At 39.6% G+C, this 19,759-nt stretch overlaps 1 protein-coding gene across 1 annotated transcript in view; it reads right to left on the bottom strand.

The window, feature by feature from the left end:
* The window catches only part of CCDC170 (coiled-coil domain containing 170), an 89,095-nt gene that overhangs the window by 63,646 nt on the left and 5,690 nt on the right, over nt 1–19,759 (bottom strand). Inside the window, exons 3-4 of the mRNA XM_011943768.1 lie at nt 16,896–17,040; nt 13,064–13,249 (exon numbers count right to left, since the gene is read on the bottom strand). Coding sequence (XP_011799158.1) covers nt 13,064–13,249; nt 16,896–17,040 — 331 coding nt within the window. The remainder of the gene's footprint in view (nt 1–13,063; nt 13,250–16,895; nt 17,041–19,759) is intronic.

Raw genomic sequence — 19,759 nt, forward strand, 5'->3', positions numbered from 1 at the left:
GGGGAGCATCACACATCGGGTCCTATTGTGGGGAGGGGGGAGGAGGGAGGGATAGCATTAGGAGATATACCTAATGTAAATGATGAGTTAATGGGTGCAGTACACCAACATGGCACATGTATATATATGTAACAAACCTGCACCTTGTGCACATGTACCCTAGAACTTAAAGTATAGTAAAGAAAAGTAAAAAAGAAAAAAAAAACAAAAGAAAGTTCCCTCATGGGGAAGGGAGAGAGGGAGAGTGACAAGGGCTGAAAAACTGCCTGTTGGGTCTTTGCTGAGTACCTGGATGCTGGAGTCACTCGTACCCCAACCCCAGGGTCACAATATACCCATGAAACAAACCTGCATATGTACCCCCTCAATCTAATTATAAAATTAAAAAAAGACTACAAAGCACTATAGTCAATAATAATTTAACTGTACATTTTAAAATAACTAAAAGAGTATAATTGGATTGTTTGTAACAAAAAGAAAAAATGCTTGAGGGGATGGATATCCCTATTCTTCATGATATGATTATTACACATTGCATGGCTGTATCAAAATATCTCATGTACACCATAAATATACACACCCACTATGCACCCACAGAAATTTTTTTAATTTTAATAAATAAAAATTAAAATATTTTTTACTTTAATAAAGGACTACAAAGCAACTAGTTAACAACACTATGACAGAAACAAAAACTCACATATCAACAGTAATTTTGAGCATAAATGGCCTAAATACTCCACTTAAAAGATGTAGAGTGGTAAATTGGATTAAAAAACAAGACCCCACATTCTCTTTCCTCTAGAGACCCGTCTTGCATGTATTAACAGACACAGGCTTAAAGTAAAGGGATGGAGAAATATCTATCACACAAATGGAAAACAGAAAAGAGCAAAAGTTGTTACTCTTGTATCTGATAAAACAAAATTCAAACCTACAACAGTAAGAAGAAAAAGAAAAGAACTACATGATGATAAAGGGCTCAATTCAACAAGATTTAACTATCCTAAATATATATACACACAGTATCAGAGCACCCATATTTATAAAATACTACAATTAATAGATCTAAGAAAAGAGATAGCCATACAATAATCATGGAAACTTCAACACCACATTGACAGCAATAGGCAGATCATTAAGTCAGAAAACTAACAAAGAAGCTCTGGACTTAAACTGAACTTTCAACAAAATGGACCTCACAGACATCTACAGAATACTGCACCCCACAACCACAGAATGTACATTTTTCTCATCTGCAAACAGAACATTCTCTAATATTGAACACATACCTCAGTCATAAAGCAAGTCTCAATACATTTAAAAATAAACTAAATCATATCAAGTATCTTCTCTGACCACAGTGGAATAAAATTAGAAATCAACACCACAAAAACCTCCCAAAACCACACAAGCACATGGAAACTAAACAACCTGCTTCTTAATGACTTTTGAGTAAACAACAAGATTAAAGCACGATTTAAAAATTCATTGAATCAAATTAAAATAAAGATACAACATATCAAAACCTCTAGGATACAGCAAAAGCAGTGTTAAGAGGAAAGTTTATAGTGCTAAATGCATACATCAAAAACACAGAAAGAGCTCAAATTAACAAACTAACATCACACCTAATGGAATTACAAAAGCAAGAACAAATTTAACCCAAAGCTAATAGAAGAAATAACTAAGATCAGAACTAAATAAAATTCAGAACCAAAAAAATATAAAAGGATGAACAAAATGAAAAGTTTCTTTTTTGAAAGGATAAACCAAATTGACAGACCACTACTCAAGTTAACCAAGAAAAAAAGAAGAACCAGAGAAGCACAATCAGAGATGACAAAGGTGACATTACAACTGGTACCACAGAAACACAAAAGATCCTCAGAGATGACTATGAACATCTCTATGTGTCTGAAAATCCTAGCCAGAGAAATCAGACAAGAGAAAGAAATAAATGACATCCAAATTGGAAAAGAGAAAGTTAAATTGTCCCTCTTTGCAGACAACATGATCATGTATTTAGGAAAACCAAAAGACTCCAAAAAAACCTCTTAAAACTTATAAGTAAATTCAGTAAAGTAGCAGAATACAAAATAAACATCCAAAAATCAGTAGTGTTTCTATACACTAACAATGAACTACCTGAAAAAGAAATCAAGAAGGTAATCCCATTTATAATAGCTACAAAAACATAAAATAATTTATAAATTTAACCAAAGAAGTGAAAGACTTCTACAAGGAAAACTACAAAACGCTGATGAAAGAAATTAAAGCGGACACAAACAAATGAAAAGACATCTCATGCTCATGAATCAGAATAATTAATATTGTTGGCTGGGCATAGTGGCTTATGCCTATAATCCCAGCACTTTGGGAGGTCAGTGCAGGTGGATCACTTGAAGCCAGGAGTTCAAGACCAGCCTGGCCAACATGACAAAACCCTGTCTCTACTAAAAATACAAAAATTAGCCTGTCATGGTGGCATGCGCCTGTAGTCCCAGGTACTCAGGAAGCTGGGCACGAGAATCGCTTTAACCTGGGAGGTGGAAGCTGCAGTGAGCCGAGATCACACCATTGCACTCTAGCCTGGGAGTCAGAGCAAGATTCTGTCTCAAAAAAAAAAGAAAGAAAGAAAAGATAAATTAATGTTGTTATATGACCATATTACCCAAAGCAATCTATAGATTAACTGTAATCCCTATCAAAACATTAATATTATTTTTCATAGAAATAGAAAAAAATAATAAAATTTCTATTGATCCATAAAAGACCTTAAGTAGCCAAAGCAATCTTGAACAAAAAGAACAAAGTGAGAGGCATCACACTAACTGACTTCAAAATATATTTCAAGGCTATAATAAACAAAACAGCAGGGTATTGGTATGAAATAGACAAATAGACTAAATGGAACAGAATAAAGAACGAAGAAACAAATCCACATAATTATAGCCAACTGATTTTCAACAATGTGCCAAGCATATCCACTGGGGTAAAAGAGAGCCTCTTCAATAAATGGTGTTGGGAAAACTAGACATCCATATGCAGAAGAATGAAACCAGGTCACTATCTTTCTCCTCATACACAAAAATCAACTCAAGATGGATTAGTGACTTAAACATAAGACCTAAAACTGCAAAACTACTAGAATAAAATACAGGGGAAACATTTCAAGACATTGGCTAGGCAAATATTTTATGGCTAAGATCTCAAAAGCACAGGGAACAAAAACAAAAGTAGGCAAAAGAGACTATATTAAACTAAAAAGCGTCTACACAGCACAAGGAGCAATCAACAGAGTGAAGAAATAGCCTGCTGAATGGGAGAAAATATTTGCAAGCTATTTATCCAACAAGGGACTAATATCCAGAATACACAGGAACTCAAGCAACTCAACAGTAAAAAAAAAAAAAATACTAATCTCAATAAAAAGTGGGCAAGGACATGAATAGACATTTCACAAAAGACATACAAATGGCCAAAGGTTTATTTATTTATTTATTTATTTAAGATGGAGTCTCATTCTGTCACCAGGCTGGAGTGCAGTGGTGCAATCTCGGCTCAGTACAACCTCCACCTCCCAAGCTCAAGCGATTCTCCTGCCTCAGCCTCCCAAGTAGCTGGGATTACAAGTGTACATCACCACACCCAGCTGATTTTTTGTAATTTTAGCAGAGATGGAGTTTGGCCATGTTGGCCAGGCTGGTCTCAAACTCCTGACCTCAGGTGATCTACCCACCTTGGCCTCCCAAAGTGCTGGGATTTGGCCCAAAAGGTACGTTTTTAAAATGCTCAACATCACTAATCATCAGGCAAATGCAAATCAAAACCACAATGAGATGTCATCTAACCCCAGTTAGAATGACTATTATTAAAAAGACAAAAACAAATAAACAAAAATAACAGATGCTGTCAAGGATACAGAGAAGAGGTAACTTTTGTAACACTGTTGGTGGGAATGTAAATTAGTATGGCCACTATGGAACACAGTATGGAGATTTTTAAAAAAAACTAAAAATGTAAATACCACACATCCAGCAATCCCACTACTGAGTATTTATCCAAAGGAAAGGACATGAGCATAACAAAGAGATTCCTGCACAGTCATGTTTACTGCAGCACTAGTCACAATCACAAATATATGGAATCAATCCAAGTGTCCACCAATGGATGAACGGATTTTTTTTTTTTTTTTTTTTTTTTTTGAGACGGAATCTTGCTCTGTCACACAAGCTGGAGTGCAGTGGCGCGATCCCAGCTCACTGCAAGCTCTGCCTCCTGGGTTCACACCATTCTCCTGTCTCAGCCTCCTGAGTAGCTGGGACTACAGGCGCCCGCCACCACACCCAGCTAATTTTTTGTATTTTTTAGTAGAGACGGCGTTTCACCATGTTAGCCAGGATGGTCTCAATCTCCTGACCTCATGATCTGCCCTCCTTGGCCTCCCAAAGTGCTGAGATTACAGGTGTGAGCCACCACACCCAGCCTGAATAGATTTTTTTAATTTGGTATACATACACAATGGATTACTACTAAGCCATTAAAAAATGAAATCATGCCATTTGCAGGAACATGGATGGAATGAGAGGTCATTATGTTGAGTGAAATAAGCCAGGCCCAGAAAGACAAATATCACATGTTCTCACTCATACGCAGGAACTAAAAGAGTTGACTCATAGAATTAGAGACTAGAAAAATAGATTCCAGAGGCTGGGAAGGGTGAGTGGGTGAGAGGAGGGTTGAAGAGAAGTTGGTTAATGGATATGAGCATACAGTTAGATAGAAGAAATAAGCTTTAACATTCATCAGCAGAGTGGGGTGACTATAGTTAACAATGTATTACATATTTTGAAATAGCTAGAAGAGAGGACTTGAAATGTTCCCAACACATAGAAATTATAAATACTTAAGGTGATGAAGACCTTAAATACCTTGACTTGATCCTCACACATTCTATGCGTGTAACAAAATACTACATGTACCCATTAAATACATTCAAGTATCATGTAGCAATAATAAAAAATTAGGAGGCATGAAATCGTCATATTTCATAGCAGAAAGGCTTTGTCAAATACTGCCTCAAATTGATGAATCAGGAATAAAATTGTATTACTTTAAAGTTTTAGTTTTGTTTGTTTGTTTCTTGTTTTGAGACAGGGTCTTGCTCTATCGCCCAGGTTGGAGTGCAGTGGCTCAATCTCGGCTCACTGCAACCTCCACCTTCCAGGTTCAAGTGACTCTTGTGCCTCAGCCTCCCAATATCTGGGATTACAGGTGTGCACTACCATGCCCAGCTAATTTTTGCGCTTTTCGTAGAGACAGGGTTTCACCATGTTGACCAGGCTGGTCTTGAACTTCTGGCCTCAAGTAATCTGCCTGTCTCAGCCTCCCAAAATGCTGGGATTACAGGCATGAGCCACCATGGCTGGCTACTTTAAAGTCTGAATGGTAATTTTCAAAAGAACTAAAAAAGAGAAACAGTTAAAACAAGTCATTTTGTAGGAGTCTTATAAATAGCTTCTCATTTTATTATAGAGATGGGGATCTCACTATGTTGTCCAGGGTGGTCTTGAACTCTTGGCCTCAAGTGATCCTCCAGCCTCAGCCTCCCAAAGTGTTGAGATTACAGGTATATGCCACCATCCCCAGCCCAGCTTTAATTTTTTATAATATGAGCAGATATTATTCGGTGTTTATTATTTTCATTTTAATTCCTCACCCAGAAACTAGAACTCCCCCAACTTCACAGACAATAAGAAGGAGGGTTCAAATAAGAAGAGTTTGAAAGATTTAAGGCTGTTTAGCCAGAAGAAGAGACTTAGAAATCCATAATAAATGTCCTTAACCACTCGAAGTGTGGCCATAAGAAAACGGATTTTCATTTATTCAGCGAAGTTTCACGAGTTAGTACCAGGATGAGGAACTGAATTATAGAGACTCTAATCCTGACTTGCTACAATATGGAACTGTCAAACAATTAGAACTTCACAAAGATGAGACGGACCTCCTTATACAGTAGTGAGTTCCCTGTTTCTAGAAGAGTTAAAGGAAAGGCTGGACTTTAGCTAGTCAGGGAAATTGTTTTAAAACATGATTCTTATTTCACATAGAGAGTTAGACGATCTAGATTCTAAATGGCCCGAAGGTCACTTCCAACTTTATGATTCTAGAATTGTAAAGAAGTCTGTAATTTCTTTAGTAATCTATCTCATCTAGTCATTTCTTACTTCCAGGAACTATTTCCATATGACTATACTTTAAATTAATCTCATGTTTATTTTATCCCTAGGTAAAAGTAAATAACTAGGAAAGGGAAATTAAAACACTGAACACCAATTGCATGCCAGACACATCCTAAGTATTTTATGTATATTTTATCATTTAATTCTAACGTAATAGTAAGACAGCCTTATTTTCCCATTTTATAGATTTTAAAAACTGAGGTCCAGGCTGGGCATGGTGGCTCACACCTGTGATCCCAGCACTTTGGGAGGCTGAGGTAGGCAAATCACGAGGTCAGGAGTTCGAGACCAGCCTGACCAACACAGTGAAACCCCGTCTCTACTAAAAACACAAAAATTAGCTGGGTGTGGTGGTATGTGCCTGTAGTCCCAGCTACTCGGGAGGCTGAGGCAGGAGAATCGTTTTAACACAGGAGACAGAGGTTGCAGTGAGCTGAGGTCACGCCACTGCACTCTAGCCTGGGCAATAGAGCAAGACTCTGTCTCACAAAAAAAAAAAAAAAAAAAACAGGTCCAAAGAGATCAAGCTACATGGTGCAATCACACAGCCAAATGATTCTGGAGCCAGGATGAAAACCCAAGCAGCCTAATTAAAGAGCCTAGCTTCTTAACCACTCTGTGCAGTCTCTCTCTCTCTCTCTCTCTCTCTCTCTCTCTGTCTGTCTGAGATGGAGTCTAGCTTTGTCGCCCAGTGCAGTGGTGCCATCTCAGCTCACTGCAACCTCTGCCTCCCAGGTTCAAGCAATTCTTCTGCCTCAGCCTCCTGAGTAGCTGGGATTACAGGCGCCCACGACACGCTTGGCTAATTTTTGTATTTTTAATAGAGATCGGGTTTCGCCATGTTGGTCAGGCTGGTCTCAAACGCCTGACCTCAAGTTATCCGCTCACCTTGGCCTCCCAAAGTGCTGGGATTATAAGCGTGAGCCACTGCACCCAGCCTGTGCAGTGTCCCTCTTACATATTCCACTGTAAGCTAACAAAAAAGGCAGAACTGACATCATTGCAAACCCAGGCCTGCCTGACTCTAACACCACTTTATTTCCTAGCTTTAATTCTTGCTAGTAGAATTAAATGCAACATGGAAGTTTAGTTTCTGATCTCACTGATTTTGACTTCTATAATTCATAGGAAATGGGTGTGTGGCTTGCCCAGGCAAAATGACTACTTTCCCCAACAGTAAGTTATTTCAAGAAAACCAATGGAAAAAGTACCAACCTTTGGTAGTTTTTAAGACATACTTCAATATGAACTACCAAAATCTTTTCAAGTAATATATTTACCATATATATGACAAATCACTTGGATTTTTATTTGTGAAATTTTCTTGAAGGAACTGAAGCAGAGTCTTCAAGCAAATCAGAAAAGCTGAGTTCCGTAGAAACCACACCCTAGGCCTGTGGCTACTTCTACTTCTGCAGTGCTTCTGGACTTCACTAATAAAGTAAGTTTCCTACCTCAAAAACAGAGCTTTAGAAAGCATTATGAAGACTCTTCCTGAGGCTGTTCATGTGTCAGTAAAACCACTTGATGGTATTTTTGAGTAGTAAATCTCTGGGAGTCACAATCCTATGAATAAAGCACTTTATTAAAGACCTCAAGTTTTTTTTTATTGCCCATATAACTTTTTTTTCAATTTTTACGATTTTGGCAGGAACTTCATCCCAAAGTGAATGTGTTTCCAAAGTCTGAACAACATTGCATCAGTCATTTACAAGTGAAGACACTTATATAAAAAGAGGAATAAGTTCTGGTTTTTGAATGTGCTATTATGACACATTTTTTTACTCATTTCCTACTACTGATCTCTAGAGATGCATTTTTATAAATACATATTAAATTCTTCCTAATAGTCAAGTCTTTTTTAACCTGTCCTCTCCCCCCAATATTCAAATCTTGATAATTTAATAACTACTAGCTATAATTGAACTAAAAGTTACTCACTGAGGACATTTGCGTGGCTATTTATTGTCATTGTTCCACTGACTAATAAATAGTTTCTGGCATCAGACTTGTACGTAGGATGTAGCTGTGAATATATATGGAAAGAAGATTATTGCTGAAGGTACAATAATGTAATGATCTGGGTTCAAATCCTAGCTTTGCCATTTAATAGCTGTGTGAAGTTGAGCAAAGTGAATAACCTCTCTGATTACTTAGCACAATGGCTGTGCTAATGGTAAGTATTCAATAAACGAACATTTCCAAATCATTGATTTTGCTTTCTAAGCACCATTTCCCAGTATTAGGAACCAAAGCTCTTTAAAGAATTGGCTGGTAGGCCGGGTGCAGTGGCTCATGCCTATAATCCCAGCACTTTGGGAGGCCAAGGTGGATGGATCACTTGAAGTCAGGAGTTCGAGACCAGCCTGGCCAACATGGTGAAACCTCTCTCTACTAAAAATACAAAAAATTAGCCAAGCGTAGTGGACGTGCCTGTAATCCCAGCTACTGGGGAGGCTGAGGCAGGAGAATCACTTGAACCAGGGAGATGGAGGTTGCAGAGAGCTGAGGTTGCGCCACTGGACTCCAGCCTGAGAGACAGAACGAGACCCTGTCTCAAAAAAAGAAAGAATTGGCTGGTTTTAGTTCAGTGGCCTGAATATTGCAAGAGAGCCTGTGATGACTTCTTCAGCCACAGATCAAGGGAGACTTGAGAGACTAAAGGACTCATGCTACAAAGTCACAGGGGACATCCTGAAGGAGCTTCTGCTGGACAAATTTGGAGAATTTGGAGCACTGAAAGAGAATAATTGATTATAACACAGTAAATAAATAAAAATCCATGTGTCCATAGAATTGAAAACAAAAGGAAAGAAAATAAAGAAAGCTTTTCTTTAGAGAAGAATACCGCCTAATAGATGGGAGGAATGATGAAATTAGAGTATCACCACTTTGCCACCCACGATATAATAGTTAATCCAGACAAGAAGCGGTGAATGCTAACATCACTAGGTAAAGTCATAGGGAACAGGAATAACCTGATGATTATTACCACACAGAAACTTAACTGCAGAAGAGAAAAAATGTACACTTACACCAAAGAGATTGGTATAAAACTTAGTGTCACCAGCAGTGGAACACTCTAACATTATTTGCCTTCTAATAGAATGCAACATGAAAAATAATATTCTTGCCAAAAGCCTTAATCTGAATCCAATCCAGCCTCTAGATCAACTTTTAAATTTACAGGAAACAAGTTAAACCATACAGTGAAGAAACAATCAGGCCACTGCTCTGAACTCTCCAAAATGTCAATGCTGTTTGAAAACAATAAGAACAACAAAAAAAAAAAACTGAAACTAATCAACAAATGCAGTGAATTAACCTAGGTGGGATCCCAATTTGGGGAAGAAAACTGCTGTAAAAGACATTCTTGTAGCAAGTGGTGAAATTTGAATGTGGAGTGATACTAGATGATTATTAGCTAAGCCAAACTTGGTGGCTTGAAACAACAAACACTGATTATCTCACAGTTTCTATGGGTCAGGAATCTCGGCACGACTTTGCTGGTGGTAGTTCTGGCTCAGGGGCTCTCCTGAGGTTAGGGCCAAGCTGTTGAGCAGGGCTGCAGTCCTCCCCAGGATTGCCGAGGGGAGGATTCCCTGCTGGGCTCACTCACAGGGTAGCTGACAGGCCTCAGGTCCCTGCCACGTGGGCCTCCTGAGAGGTGGCTGAGTGTCTTCACCACATGGTAGCTGACATCCCTCTCCCTAGACCTACCTCACAACATGGCCCCTGGCTTCCCTCAAGAGCAAGTGATTCCAGAGAGATCAACAGAGTGTATTTAAGACAGAAGCCACAGCCTTTTTATAACCTAATATCAAAAGTGATATCCATCATTTCTGACATACTCTATTCTCTGGAAGGGAATCAGTAAGTCCAGACCATGCTCAAGAGGAAACACATTAAAAAAATGTGCATGCTTGAAAACCACCACAGATGGTATCCGGCATTACAGTTAACTTTCAGATGCAGCAGTGGTATTGTGGTTACATAGGGCAATGTCCTTATTCTTAGGATAAATATGCTGACATAGTTAGAGGCAATACGTATGATGTCTGCAACTTATTTTCAAGTGGTTCTGCAAATACATCTATGTTTATGTAACAATAAATAAACAATAACATATATATTGTTTATGTAAAATAATAAAGCAAATAAAACAAAATGCTAACCATTGTTGCATCTGGGTGGATGGTGGGTGGGTGCTCATTGTCATATTCCTTAACCCTTTCTATATATTTGAAATTTTTTAAAAGAAAATGTTGGTGAAAAATAATGGAAAGTTATTAGGTTGATGCCATTAAAAGTCATTGCAAAAACCACAATTACTTTTGCACCAAGCTAATACTATGGACTGATTTGTGTCTTCCCCAAAATTAGTATTTTGAAGTCCTAACCCCCAATGTGATGGTATTTGTGGGTGGGGCTTTTGGCAGGTGATTAGGTTCAGATGAAGTTTTGAGGGTGGGAACCTCACCATGGGATTAGTGCCCTTAGAAGGTGAGACATCATAGCACTTAGCTTGCTTGTTCTCTCTGTGACATGTGAGGACATAGAGAGAAGGCAGCCATCTATATGCAGGATGAGGGCCCTCACCAGAACCTGACCATGCTGGTACCCTGATCTTGGATTTCCCAGCCTCCAGAATTGGAGAAATACATTTATGTTGTTTAAGCTACCCAGTCTATGGCACTGTGTTATGGCAGTCCAAGCTGACAATGAGGGCATTGACAATAATAAACATTGCACTTTCCACAGAGTTAATGTGTCAGGAGAATAAAGCCAGTGGTGCAAAGGGCTTTTTGACGCAGGAAATTAATTGAAAATAGAAATTATTGTCATGACTGTGTTTTCCAATTTCCCATCTCACCTCAGTGTGGCCGTCACTAGACAGAGAAAGCCCAAAAGAAATTCCCGAAAAGGCAACTCCTTCTCCTGCACCCCCCAATTCCACAGGCCCCTCCTCAGCCTGTGGGCCACCACTAGCCCTTCACCCCCAGGGAGGCTCCCTTTATCAGCACCAGTCCTTAGCTGATCTTAAATTCCATCTGCTAGGCCATTGCCATTCACTTTTTTCCTATGTACTTTTATTAACTGATTGTACAAGCTCTTTTTTTACTTTTGGAAATGGATCATTATTATTAATCCCATGATAAATTTCTTTATCACAAAATTATAATTAAGGGATTATATAGTGTTAAATATATATATATGGTATTAAGTTCATGCTCAGATAGGTTGCAAATCATTTGAAAAGATCAGCCAATTCATTGTGTAAATAAAAGTTTATAATTCAGTCACTTCCCTTTGGCAATATCTGTCAGAATTATTGTCCTTTGGCCCAGTGAGCCTACTTCTTGGATTTTGTCTTACTGATATATCCTCCCACATGAAGAATGATAAAAGATTACTCATAATACCTGCATTGATAATAATGTATAGGATATTGTCATTTGTGTTAAAATATAAATAAAAAGAGAAAAATACAGTGTGCAGAGTGTGTCAACATTTGTGTTAAAAAGAAATTAAAAGAACATGTATATATGTGTGTAATATATTTCCAGAAGAGTATATAAGAAATCACTGGGGCAGGGCACAGTGGCTCATGCCTGTAATCCCAGCACTTTGGAAGGCCCAAGTGGGAGGATCACTTGAGGCCAGGAGTTTAGGACCAGCCTGGGCAACATAGCCAGACCCTGTCTCTACAAAAAAATGTTTTAAAAGAAAGAAATTGTTAACAGAGAGGTTGCCTCTGAAGAGAACTGGATGGCTGGGGAGAGGGGTTTGGGGAACATGTTTCACCATATACTCTTGTACATTTAGAATTTTGTTTCTTGTAAATATATTACCTATTTGTTCAAATATATTAAATGTAAACTTTTTAAGATCCTATAATTTAACTAAAGTAAGACATCTTCTCTACAAATTCTTTACTTTTAAGTGTTTTTTATTCCTTTTTTCCATTTATTAAAAAAGTGTGGCCAGGCACAGTGGCTCACGCCTGTAATTCCAGCACTTTGGGAGGCCGAAGCAGATGGATCGCTTGAGGCCAGGAGTCGAGACTAGCCTGGCTAACATGGTGAAACCCTGTCTCTATTAAAAACACAAAAATCAGGCTAGGCGCGGTGGCTCACGCCTGTAATTCCAGCACTTTGGGAGGCCGAGACTGGCGCAACACGAGGTCAGGAGATCTAGACCATCCTGGCTAACATGATGAAACCCCCGTCTCTACTAAAAATACAAAAAAACAAAATTAGCCGGGCATGGTGGCAGGTGCCTATAGTCCCAGCTACTAGGGAAACTGAGGCGGGAGAATGGCATGAACCCGGGAAGCAGAGCTTCGGCGAGCCAAGATCGCACCACCACACTCTGGCATGGTCGACAGAGCAAGATTCTGTCTCAAAAAACAAACAAACAAACAAAAAACTTGCTGGGCATGGTGGTGGGCGCCTGTAGTCCCAGCTACTTGGGAGACTGAGGCAGGAGAATTGCTTGAACCCGGGAGGCGGAAGTTGCAGTGAGTCAAGATAGCGCCACTGCATTCCAATCTGGATGACAGAGTGAGACACCTTCTCAAAAATTAATTAATTAATTACAATTAAAATTTTTTAATGTACATATAGCCAATGGCCTGTTCGAGTCACTTTGTCCCAAGTCACCCCCAATCCTTCTGCTGAGTGCAGGCTCTTAAAATTGTGATCAATAAAAAAAAAATTGTGATCAATAGTTCTAGGGCGCTTATCTGACATCCATCTCTTCCATTTCTACTTCCTCAACATGGTCCCAGATGCACACATATACTTCACATATCGTACCTGGTTCAGCTTGTCTTTCTCTTCAGTACAGGAGGCAGCTTTTTTCTGCTCTCTGTTGACTTCTGAAGCCAGCCTCATGATCGTTTCTCTGCTAGCTTTTGCCTCCATCTCATGGACATTTATAGTCTCTTCAAGAATAACAATTTGTCCTTTCACGAATTCATTTTCCTTGCACAGCTCTCTAAGCTGAAGAGAAAGCAATTACAACTGTCCTATAAAAATCAACAATTTCATACATTTTCTCTAAGCAACTCACAACCTATAGACAGCATTATCATATGAAAAATGTAAGAGCACTATCCCTGCATGGACTGGAAAGGTCACATTTTCAAAGGCAGCCTCTAAACTCTGTTTTAGACCTGGGAGTCCAATTCAAATTATCCAAAAGGTGGCCACAAGGCAAGGATAATGAAGCCAAAAGCGTCCCGAGGGAACACACATCAGCAAACCTCTGGCTGCTAAATACACCAGGTAAGGCGAAGCTCTACAGAGGCTACAGTAGGCGATGAAGCAAGGGACCTGCCTTCAGCCCATGTCCACTCAGATCTATTGCAGTCAAGACACCATGTGGCACTAAAGTAAATACAGAGAACACAGGGCCATGCTTTTATATATATATATATATATTCTTCTATTTAATATAAGCATAGGAAAATTCTGAATAACAGCTCAGTGTTTATCATAGGGAATTGAGATTAGCAGGGCTTTTGCTTACTATGCTGTGCACTGGAATGGTTAACTGGGAGCATTTATAAGATTTACAAGGGGAAAATAAAAGCCAGCAGGCTCCTTAACCTCAGAGAAGGAGCCATACAGACAAACTCACTCTATAGGGCCAGGGGAAGGCCTGTAGGGTGACTTGAGACCCCTCAGGATAGGGCCAGCGTTTGTGTTGAGACTCTCCGTGGAAGTGATGTATCTTTGAGCCTCAATGCTCTGAACACATGGAGCCACAGTCCCAGCTCACGCTGTCCCCTCTCTCTCCAACACTCTTCCTCACGTTTGCATGATCATTCCTCAATAGCCCTCAAAACTCCCGACCTCAGGGGGGCGCTCCTCAGACAGTCTCCAACACTGTGACTTGCTTCCCTCTCTATCCCTGCATCCTAATTTGTTTTTCTGTATTGCACCTTTCACCATGTGGAGCAATGGTACATATTTATTTGGTTGTTTCTTCACTATCGTTACCCCTTGAAAATGAAATCTCTAGGACAGCATAGACATAGTCTTGTCTCATTCACTGCTCTCTCTCCAACACTCAGAACAGTGTCTAGCATATAGTAAGCACTCACTAAATATTTGCAAAATGAAGGAATGAATGTCAAATTATTAGGAATGCATGGTTCCTTGGAAATGCCTGGGCACACGTGTTTATGAGGGCATGTGAAAGCAAAGGAACAGTTTTGAAACCAGAGCCATTTTGTTCTTGGAGGAACACCTAATGAGGCTGCAGTCTCGGTCAAGACAGCAGACTTCCTGATCTGGGCAATTTTTTTTTTTTTCTTTTTAAAACAGGCACCTGCTCAAGTGGCCGAGATGCCAAAGCTCCCGATTCCTACCCTCTGTTGTGAAATATAGATTCCATTACTGTTCAGGTAAGCTGAAGTCGACAAATCCCCGGAGGAAATTGCCATCAAAAAGATGGTTTCTTACTCATTTTTCTCAAGTGGAAGAAACCCACCACACCACGCAGGGCCATGGGGAAGCACCAGGGCCAGTTGGGAAGCAGAAGAAGAGGGGAGAAAAGCTGGCGAGAGACTTCACTGTCACCTCCACAGGAAGGAATAAGCAAAACAGAGTAAGCAGACTTAGGGTTGGCTATTGAATGATTTCAGTGGCTCTTGGGGTGTAGGGGCTGATCTGAGCTATTTGGGGGACTTAGGTCAAGAGGCAGTAGCCTGAAGGTAAGAGCCAGTTGTAGGAGGTGACTGGGTAGTGGGCTCCGGATTGGTCAGTTCACGTGTGAAAGCTCTGCTGGAAAGGGCAGGCTCTTCCAGCTCAGCAAGACCCCAGAAGTCAAAGCGTTAGAAACACAGAAAAGACAAGGGCGTGATGAATGTAGTAGAAACACCCAGATTAGCACCGGGAGATTGTGTCTGATAGAGAAAAGGGTGTCACGGAAGAAGGAGCTTCTGAATTCCCTTTTCTTTTCCCCATCATTTGGTTTGAAAGATAATTCTCAAACTATAAGTGGACTTTTACAGCCGAGCTCCTGGTCACAAGTTAGCCATAGGGAGCAGGAGGAGAAGCATCCAGCACCCATGAGAGCATCAGGTGGACCCATGGTCCCAGCTATCAAAACCCATCCGTGAAGTGGAATATTTCCCAAAGTCAAATGAAGTCATCTTGCGGCTTTCAGAGAGGACGTTTGGAAAGCTCACTAGTAGACACCTAAGAGATGACTTTTAAAAATGGCTGCATTTTAAAAAGGCTGCATGATAGGCCAGACATGATGGCTCATGCCTGTAATCCCAGCACTTTGGAAAGCCAAGGTGGGAGAACCGCTTGAGCCCAGGAGTTAGAGATCAGCCTGGGCAATATAGTGAGACCTCAACTCCATTTAAAAAAATAAAATAAAAAGACGCATGGGTGCTGGGCATGGTGACTCACAACTGCAATCACAGCACTTTGGGAGGCAGAGGTGGGGTAATTGCTTGAGGCCAGGAGTTCAAGACCAGCCTGGACAACATAGCAAGACCTCGTCTCTAAGTAAATAAAATAATTAGCCAGACATGGTGCACGCCTGTAGTCCCAATTACTTAGGAAGCTGAGGCAGGAGCATCACTTGAGCCCAGGAAGTCAAGGCCACGGTAAACTAGGATCATACCACTGTACTCCAGCCTGGGTGACAGAGCAAGATCTTGTCTCTAAATTTAAACCAAATAAACAAACAAACAAACAAAAACAAACATAAAAAAAGACTGTATGGAAATCTGTCAGGAAGCAAGGATATGAAAGGTTTGTAAATAGCCAAAGAGAACCATGAGCACTCAGATACTTTCAGGCATCCTAATGAAGCACTATGGGCCAAGTGAATTATTCAGTTAATATTATTTATTTCTGGCTTAATGGTAATCTACCATTAAAGTAGAATTTTTGCTATTTGGTATTTTTTGTTTTGTTTGTTTTTTTGAGACAGAGTCTTACTCTGTGGTCCAGGCTGGAGTGCAGTGGCTTGATCTCACTGCAACCTCTGCCTCCTGGTTCAAGTGATTCTCCTGCCTCAGCCTTCCAATTATCTGGGACTACAGGTGCCCGCCACCATGCCCGGCTAATTCTTGTATTTTAGTAGAGATGGGGTTTCACCATGTTGGCCAGGCTGGTCTCGAACCCCTGACCCCAGGTGATCTGCCCGCCTGGGCCTCCCAAAGTGCTGGGATTACAGTCGTGAGCCACCATGCCCAGCCACTATTTGGTTTTAATGTAAATGTTTACAGTACTTTAGAACTCACACTCAATCAGTATCCTAAAATGACATGCAGCTGGTTTTGTGTGAGTATATGTCTGGCTGTAACTAAAAGGAAAAAATCTCCCTAAAGCAAATGGTTAAAATGAGTAATTAATTGTATATGACAACCTAAATATATTTTAGACAAAGCCATTATCTCTTTTGGAGAATAATTAATTCCAATAATGCTAGAAAAGATCTTGGAATTGAGGCTCAGGAAGGTGATATGACTTGTCCCAAGTCACACAGTTAATTAATGCTACACTTGGGCTACTGTGCCATTCTCCTGCCACCCCCACTCAGACTCAACCACAGCACTTCCTTTCATGCCACATGTCAGAATCACCACTACATTTATAGACTTTTTAATCTGCATACAGACACCTTTAAAATTAAATCTTCATCTGATGCCTTGTCATTCCTCTCGTCTGGATCCAAGCAGTCACGCAGTTGAATCAGAAATTCCTCGTGTTTCCTGCAATTCTTTGAAACTTGTTTCTTATTCTCCTCATTTTCTTTTGAACACTTTCTGTTTGGCAAATAACAAGTAAGTCAGAATTTAACACCATGGAAGATAACATTCATCAAACCAAGTCAGAATATAAGCTCTCTGGGGGAAATAATTGTCTTTTTTGACGCAACACAGTTTCCCAGACACAGAGCAAATTATTGTTACAGAAGCCCTATAAAGCCCTATAAAGGAAGGAGAAAAGTGGCAGCAATTTTGGGACACCTATGCTTTGCAGAAATATAAGGAAATCTTCAAGGCATTGTAGACTTAGTAACAGGAGGGGAAATGGATTCCCCTAGCCTCAATCCTAAAGGGTTTAGGGACCCTAAAGGATCTCTAAAAATGGAGGCACGTGTCTGGAGCACAATGCTCACAATCCACATAGCCATGGGTCTTCACTGTGGCCTCATGGGGAAAGAGAGTGCTACCACATTGGTTCTAGAGGATCAAGCTTCATTTTATTTTCAAACTTTACAATACAGTGATTTATTTATAAGGGTCCTGGTCCATGGCCAGGCATAACTATAATAACAAATACATCAAAAGCAGAGAAGGTTCTCGCCTCTGGAAAAGAGATGTGTTCAATCACCAGCAAAGTTCATTATTAGTTTTCACATGCCCTTAGTCTTTAAAGCATATTGCAAGAAAGGAAAGAAAATCAGTATATCGAAGAGATGTCTGAACCCCCATGTTTACTGCAGTTCTATTCACAGTAGCCAAGACAGGGAATCAACACAGGTGCCCATCAGTGGGTGAATAGGGGGAAAAAATATGATATATGTACACACTGGAATACTACTCAGCCTTTTAAAAGAATGAAATCCTGTCAGGAGTGGCAATATGGAAGAACCTGGAGGATACTATGTTAAGCAAAATAAGTCAAGTACAGAAAGATAATTACCTCATGTTCTCCCTCATATGTGGGAGCCAAAAAATACTGAACTCGTAGAAGCAGAGTAGAATTTTGATTATTAGAGGCTGGAAAGGGTAGCGGATGAAGGAGGATACAGTGAGGTTAGTCAATGGCTATAAACGTATAAAGATGGTTATAAAGTTATAAAGCTAGATGGCAGGAGTAAGTTCTAGTGTTCTATAGCATAGTAGGGTGAATACAGTTAACAAGAATTTAGTTTTCAAATAGCTAGAAGAGAGGATTTTGAATGTTCACAACACAAAAAAATAACTGTTCAAGATGATGGATGTGCTAATTTCCCTGATTTGATCATTATACATTGTATACATGTATCAAAATATCACTCCATATCCCATAAATATGTACAATTATTACAAGTCAACAAAAAATAAAAGAAAAAAAAAAACATTGGAAGAGTATTAGAATTGGCCAGTCAAGGAAAAAGGAAATTTGTGGTCTATTATGAATATATTATTTCAAATCTCAGATAGGTTTGTTGAAATAGTATGGTCTATTTCTAATGCTTTAAATGTTAGCAACTAAGAGATCATCAAAAATAGGCACACTTTAAAGGCAAATTAGAATCATTTCAGTAATTTAGTGTCATTTTTTAAATATCCAAGATAATAAACATGATTATTGCTTTTCCTTTTTACCATGTTGAGTGTTTACTGCAAATTCCTTCAACCTATTCAAAGAGTAACAAAGCATGTAATTGCAGATACTCAAAGCATATCAGATTTCTATTTAGAAAAATGTGTAACGATAAAAGACTAACATCGCTGTATCTCTGAGTTCTTATTTTAGCATATGAAAGGTAAAACTCTTCAGTCTTTTGGACCCAGGAAAGGCATAATTAATTGTATGGTGCTGATCGATTTACATATATGATTCCATGCATTAACCCCAAGATTTCAATCTTTCTTCTCCATTCCAAAAGTCTCTAGATTACTTCCATTTCTATTTGCAATTCACTTGACCCAACAAAGTTTCAAGAATCTACCCTAAGAAAATAATCACAGAAACGTAAAAATATGAATCACATAGGTATTCATTGCAGCTTGGTTTATAGTAATTTTTTTAGTGGAACTAACCTAAGAGCCTGTAGAAATAGCAAAAGTAATTGATTGAGTAAATTATGGTATTTCAAGCAATGGAATATAATGAGTCATTTAAAATTATGCACCAGGCTTGGCACAGTGGCTCACACCTGTAATCCCAGCACTTTGGTAGGCCAAGGTGGGAGGATTGCTTGAGGTCAGGGATTCAAGACCAACCTGGGCAACATGGCAAAATGCCATCTCTACAAAAAAAATTAAAAATCAGTTGGGTATAGTGGCATGCACCTGTGGTCCCAGTTACAAAAGAGGCTAAGGTGGGAGGATCGCTTGAGCCTAGGAGGTCAAGGCTGCAGTGAGCTATGATTGCGCCACTGCACTCCAGCCTGCGTGGTAGAGTGAAAACCTGTCTCAAATAAGTAAATAAATAAAATTATATACTAAATGAGTTTTTTAAATATTTACAACATATGGCCAGGCACAGTGGCTAACTCCTGTTATCCTAACACTTTGGGAGGCCAAGGCAGGCAGATCACTCTAGGTCAGGAACTCGAGACCAGTCTGGCCAACATGGCGAAACCCCATCTCTACTGAAAATACAAAAATTAGCTGGGAGTGGTGGCACACGCCTGTAATCTCAGCTACTCAAGAGGCTGAGGCACGAAAACTGCTTGAACCTAAGAGGTGGAGGTTGCAGTGAGCCAAGGTCATGTCACTGCACTCCAGCCTGGGTGACAGAGCAAGACTCTGTCTTTAAAATATATAT

The sequence above is a fragment of the Colobus angolensis genome, unplaced genomic scaffold (assembly GCF_000951035.1).
Source record: "Colobus angolensis palliatus isolate OR3802 unplaced genomic scaffold, Cang.pa_1.0 Scaffold221, whole genome shotgun sequence".
Classification (NCBI taxonomy): Eukaryota; Metazoa; Chordata; class Mammalia; order Primates; family Cercopithecidae; genus Colobus; species Colobus angolensis.